Source organism: Pinus tabuliformis, chromosome 6, assembly GCF_031772625.1.
Source record: "Pinus tabuliformis cultivar Carrire ecotype Pingquan chromosome 6, CPIR1, whole genome shotgun sequence".
Lineage (NCBI taxonomy): Eukaryota > Viridiplantae > Streptophyta > Pinopsida > Pinales > Pinaceae > Pinus > Pinus tabuliformis.
The window spans coordinates 473143982-473150420 of record NC_142292.1 but is presented as its reverse complement, the minus strand read 5'-3'; the positions used below and the strand labels follow the sequence as shown (position 1 = coordinate 473150420).

The following is a 6439-nucleotide window of genomic DNA, read 5'->3' as shown; positions in this document are numbered from 1 at the left end:
AGACTATCCCTTTATAATATTATTATTCATTTAAAATAAATATAAAATAATATATATAAACAAAAATATTTCACTAATTTACTTATCAAATGAATTTACGATATTTTTTTATGATAATTATCATTATACAATTTTCATAATATTATAGTATGGTCCGTGAGACTTAAAAGATCAAGAAGCTCATTAGATTACTTCCAAAATGAAATTAAAATTAAAGATTTCTTTGGATGCCTAATTTCTTATTGGCAGCATATTCTAATGTATGGCGGAATATACATATATATTTATTTGGGCGTCGAATTATTCAAAACATGAAATATTTTTGGTCAATATAAAACCTGTTCCTCTCGTGATTTTATCATTTGGTTCGACGGAACCCAACACCATTTTCAAAACACGTTTGAAATTTAATTCAACAAAAATGAGAAGCGTGTTTCGTGATTTTATCATTTGGTTCGACGGAACCGAACACCATTTTCAAAACACGTTTGAAATTTAATTCAACAAAAATGAGAAGCGTGTTTGAACTTAAAAACACAAGGGGATCGTGGAAGCAGCAAGGAGTTCAAAACTCAGACCAGAGGTAATAAATCTCTGCGAAAATGGATGTCACCTCGCAATATTAGGTCCTCGACCTCCGCCCCCAGGTCCTCCGCCTGGGGGACGAGGAGGACGACCAGTCAATCCGCGCCCGCGCCCTCGTCCGCGGCCTCGGCCTGGGCCAGTTACTACAGTAAGAGCTCCACCGGCTCCTCCTGCCTGATCAGTATTCGTCGGTGGTCCTCTGGCAACTGGTCCTTGGGTTAACGGCAAATTGGGATTGGGTTTTGATATTTTTGGTCTCTTTGCGGCATTCTCTTCCTCCTCCCTTATCTTCTGCCGAGCCTGAGCCTGAGCCTTTTCCTTTTCCTTTTCTTCCTCCTTTATCTTCTGCCGAGCCTGAGCCTGAGCCTTTTCCTTTTCCTTTTCTTCAAAATACTTCGCTGCACATGTGGCCGGGTATCTTGCAATGCTGCACACACACAATTGACATGTTCAGTAGAATTGCCTTCAATTCTGGGAAATTCAATCCTGAATTGAATTGGGAAAATAATATTAAACCTGCTCGGATGACAGGGCAGTGTGTCTGTCCAGAAATATTCTGAATCCAGCGCCTCTTTCGCAGTTATTCTCTGCAGACATCCACGAAATGTATTTTAATTCAGCAGCATCTTCTGATAAAACAGGGCATCATCAGATGGTATAAAACAGAAATTGTGATATATACCCGAGAAGGACATAACTGAATCATCTTCTTGAGAAGATCCACTGCATATTTATCCATTAAACTGACCAGCATTAAATCATCATTAAAACTTTAGTTAATAAAATATTTTAATTGCAGAGGGTTTCCTAAAATTAGTCTTATCAAATGAGTATCTTGAACAATTTATCTTAATTTTATTTATATAACCAACATGGAAATGATAAATCAGGTTCCAATTATTACATTCATATTTTACTCACTGGCTTAGTTTTTTCCATATCAGCCGTCGAGGAGTGTACACCTTCACATTTTTCCATTTCTCAAGACTGGTGACACCAGGCCAGATGTTCTCATTTGGATACCCTAAAGAGTCAAATATCGTATTTAACTGCCCTATCTGTGAAGGCATCAACGAAAAAAATATAAGGAACCAGGGGAATTTGATAAAAGCCACCCAAAACTTTTTGGAAAACAAAGTTGTTCAAAATTCTATATTAAAATTTTGATTGATCTATGGAGTTCCATAGAAATAGCAAGGTTCTATCATGTGAAGACCTGGAAAAGTTTAGTTGAAACCATTGAGTTCCAGATAAATTTGAATTTCAGAATAGATTTAAAATTGTGTAAATTTTTGGTAAAACTACGAAGTTCCACCACTTAAAAAAATTAAGAAATTTGATGTTCTGGATAGACTTGGAATTGTGGAAAACCTCGGGTACAAATTTCTACCATAAAGAAAACAATGTCTAAAGTACTAATTTTTTTTAATGGGTAGAGTACAAACTTTTATGGAAACAGAAATGTTCAGGCTCAGGTGCAAAGTTTCAACAAGCTACAAATTTGGATCATACTGTACAATGAAATCGAATTTTTACAGTAAGTAGAACAAAATGCTCATGCTCAGGGGCAAAATTTCAACCAGATAAAAATTTGGATCATAGTATACAATGAAATCGGGTTTTCTAAGTTTCTTTTTTCAAATTTTTGATCAAATTTGTGCACTTAAAAAGGATCAGTTTCCTACCAAATTAATAGATCACTCCATTTCTAAACTGATTCTCAAGAGAATTTTGGCAGGAAAAAGGATGCTTTTAACTGTGAATTGTTGGGCAGAATGCAAACTTTCATGTAGAGAGTGAGAGTTGAGCTTAACTAGGAAATTTAATGGACAGAAATGAAATCAACTTCAAATAGTTAAACTTTGTTCCTGTATCAAATTTCTTCAGAACTCTACAATGAGAGTTGAAACTAATTCAATTGAAAGTTCCGAAAATCTGATGAATATTTATGAAATCAAAGTCAAACAATTAATGGACAGAAAGTTTTGAACTTTATTCCTGTATCAAATCTCTTCAGAACTCTCCAATGAGAGTTGAAACTGATTCAATTGAAAGTTTCAAAAATCTGATAAATATACATCAAAGTCAAGCAATTAACTTCACTTCTAAGCCTATATTAAATTTCAAAAATATTCAGAAATCTACACTCTAAAGATAACGATGAATAGTAAAAAAACTGCTGATTGCACTAATACCTCTCCAATTCCAAGGAAGAGACGGTCTCGGGGATCAGGTAGAAACATCTCTGCAAAGACACATCCAACTGACCATATGTCGACTTCTGGTCCATAAATAGTTTGACCTAGAAGCAATTCTGGGGGCCTGTTATTCTCTCATACAGATGACATTTAGATTTATACGATAAATTCCACATGATCTTCATGGGCATTAGAAGAAACAAAAACGAAAGTCAGATTTCGAAGAATACTGAGACTTGATGCTTACCTATAATACAATGTGATTACTTCACCGGTTAGCGGTGCGCCATTCCGACAGCGACAGATGGATTTGGCCAGCCCAAAATCAGCAATCTTCAGAATTCCGTTGTTGTTAACCAACAAATTTTCGCCTAAAAAATATTCATATTTCATATATCGTGAGAGAACATAATGTTTACAGTCGGAAAAGTTCTGACCTTGAATCCATATGATTAAGAAAAGTAAATTGGTTTGGACCATGCATATGACATCTATTTAATATTCTTTTAAACCAATTGATTTATTTAATAAATTATTGATTTATGAATGGATTCTGAACTTGAATCCATCTGATTAAAAAAAGTAAATTGGTTTGGACCAGGCATATGATATCTTTTAATATTCTTTTAAATCAATTGATTTATCTAATAAATTTATGATTTATATTTAAAAAAATATATGAATAATTTTACATACAGAATAAATGATTATTTTACAAGATATGCCATGGATAATATTGATTGTATCATTCTGAATTTAACTAGATGCAGATTAAGGATCCTATCAAATTTCTACTTAACGCAGTGAACAATGAACTGCCCAAAACCTACCTTTGATGTCTCGATGAAGCACGCCATTGCTGTGCAGATAATGTAGACCCAATAACAATTGTTGCATGAAACACTGCTGAAACAGGTGCACAAGTGCTTAGTCCCCTGCTCTAAGGATTTTTTTTTTCAAGTACAACTTTTGAAGGATCTATTAGTTTACAGTACCTTTATTTCAGCTGGGCTGAATTTGTTGTTTCTTACATGCCTTAGCCGACTAAGGTCATGATGCATATATTCAAAAACCATGACAATGTGTCTTTCAATGACACCATCACCACCTGCGTCCAAAAGAATTCATATATTAAGTTCATTTAGAACACACAAAATCCTTCAAATATGTCAGAGACAGAAAGAAACAGAGTTTATAAAATCACAACCTGGAGCTTCTCCAAAAACAGCAAAAGTCTCCTTCAACTTCAATACGTTCACGTGGTTCATCTTGGCCATAATCTCCAGTTCGCGAACAAAGGTAGTACTATACTGTATTATATTTTACATCAAATATTCAGTCACAGTCCAGTCGAGCATTTTACTAATATCATTAGGTTAGGTTTATGGAGGGAAAGGAGTGTTGATAAGTATTATGTAGCAAGTTCATGATTTGTCATTTTTTTGGGTTAAATATGATTTATGATTTTAAAATGAGAAGAAAAACAATGAACCAATAAACTTGATCATGGTGCTTATTATTTGCTAAACAAAAAATACCTTCACTTTTTTCAAAACTACAAATCCACCAGTCTCCACATCTTGGGCCTTGAAAACCTCTCTGCATCATAATGACGGATAGATTATATTCACAATATGAAAACCATACAAAAGCAAAACCCTAATCTTTCTTGGGCATTTTCATCTCCATGGTGGATTCCGCCAATATTTTGGGATTCTCAGGAACATGGGCCATATCAAATATTTGAGGTCCATGTTTGGACATGGCTAAGAACAAATAACTGACTTTGTCTATTTCTGTTGGATCTTGGAATATTTAGGGAATCAGCAATTGATTTAACTTTAGGAACTTTTCTCAAAAATTATAGTCTAAAGAAATTTTATATTTGCTAAAAAAAGTATGGAAATTTTGGAATTATTTTCATAAAATTTTACAGAAATTTTTGCAAATCCAAATTACAGTTATAGATTTTCAAAATTTTAAGTACCCAAATTTTTTTAATGGTAATGAATCCATTTCTACAGTGAAAAACACCCCATTCAAAAAAATTTGCTATCAAAAAGAAAATCCCAAATTTAGAGGTATTGAAAAATTGTGAATACATATGGCTTTTGCATCCTCACCCATAAGTTCCTGAGCCGATCCTTTCAAGAATTTGGAATGAATTCCAATTGCGGAGACTTTCTGTGTGCCTGTCGTGTTCAAAATATCTTGCTATCGGCATCTTCTGTTATGATGATAAGCAAAGCTGCATAATCTCATGTTCATCCAGCTTGTTCAAGGAAACGAGTCGGTCACTGCAATGCTTCATATCGTCGTCATAATCAATCGGTACAGAACGTCGCCTCACCTCGCCGAAAATTGCGTCGTTTGATGAGCAAAAGGACTCTCTACGCACTATATCGTTAGTTTATTAGTGTAAAGCTTTCTGTAAGATTAACTAAAGCACATATAAAAAGCATTAGGGATGCGACGGTTAAAAAGAGGATTATTCGTTTTCGATAAAGTCTTCTTAAGCTACCAAAAGAGATGAGACAGAGCGTAGCTTAAGGAAATAAGAGGGGCTGCATAGCAATAAGGGACATATCTCCATATTGGAATACTGAAAATTCTTCAAGCCTCCGCTTTTTTATATAATGCAGATAGGGCTATATGTCGATATGGCGAGAGCTTTTAGCCCTCAGGTGCTAAACCTTAGCGCTTTATCACCACGAGTTATGAGCTAATAGACTGGGATATAGGATATTCTTCCAGCCTCAGATCTTTGATATAACACTGATATGGCGATATGACAAGGGCGTTTAGCCCTCAGATGCTAAACCTTAACGCCTTGTGAGCCTGGGTTGGTCACATGGGTTGTGACCAGGAGCCAATAAACAGGGATGTTGGTGAATCTGCAGGACGTTTTCTTTGTGAAAGTATTTATATGCCGAGGGTCTAGTAGATGGGTAGTAGATAGGCTGTGACTTAAGCATTTCATTAATTGATGACAGAGATTGAAGGTCTCTGGGTTTTCAGGACTTTCGCAATATAGCTGAATTTTGAGGTTTTCGACAATTTGACCCGTGACTAACAGGTGGGCAACTTGAATTACAAACCAGACATAAAACCGCTCCCGGCCAGAACTCCTCGACCTCCCACCGCGCCAGAGCTCGTCGACCTCCGTGCACCTGGGTAAGAAAGGTTTTGTTGCATTTGTTCTCTTTCTGAAAACATTTTTGTTGAATTGGTGATTGATCTATCAACACGATTGCTCCCAAATTTCAACCCTTTGAAACCTGGAGCTGCTGCTTGGATTCGTATAAAGGGAATCTACTCCGTAAGGCGTCTTTCAATTGCAAACAATGCAAGTTTACAGATTATGTTTTAAGATTCTCTTACATATTTGCTTTCGGTTCTGTTATTTCATTTCGTTTTCTTTTAAATGCATATTTTTATTCTTATTTCTCACTTATTTGGTTTTTGTAATATTTCAAATGGTTTTATTTGTCAGGAAAAGTAAATAAAGTTGGAGTATTTAGAGTGTCTATTCATTCTGGGAGTGCAGTGGTGTTGCGGATGTTATAAACACAATTTTGCAATCTACAACTGATATGAAGCATTTGGTAATGAAAATTGAGTTTAGCGGAGATGCAGAAAGACTGTACTTTGTTGAT

At 35.3% G+C, this 6439-nt stretch overlaps 1 protein-coding gene across 4 annotated transcripts; it reads right to left on the bottom strand.

Moving 5' to 3' along the window:
- Nucleotides 1-285: 285 nt before the first annotated feature.
- LOC149259358 (cyclin-dependent kinase C-3-like) lies at nucleotides 286-6138 on the bottom strand. Of its 4 annotated transcripts, none has more exons than XM_089375620.1 (11): nucleotides 4907-6135; nucleotides 4322-4382; nucleotides 3991-4093; nucleotides 3779-3891; nucleotides 3614-3689; nucleotides 3031-3154; nucleotides 2781-2907; nucleotides 1507-1643; nucleotides 1268-1328; nucleotides 1102-1172; nucleotides 286-1012 (listed from the first exon to the last, which is right to left on the bottom strand). In XM_089375620.1, the coding sequence occupies exons 1-11, from the start codon at nucleotides 5005-5007 to the stop codon at nucleotides 610-612; spliced, it is 1377 nt and encodes a 458-aa protein (XP_089231746.1). In that variant the 5' UTR covers nucleotides 5008-6135; the 3' UTR covers nucleotides 286-609. The 4 variants fall into 4 exon arrangements, with proteins under 4 accessions (XP_089231746.1, XP_089231758.1, XP_089231751.1 ...); XM_089375625.1 differs by having other exon boundaries at nucleotides 290-1012; nucleotides 3614-3686; nucleotides 4907-6132; XM_089375638.1 differs by having other exon boundaries at nucleotides 835-1012; nucleotides 1268-1308; nucleotides 4907-6138.
- Between the last annotated feature and the right edge of the window lie 301 nt (nucleotides 6139-6439).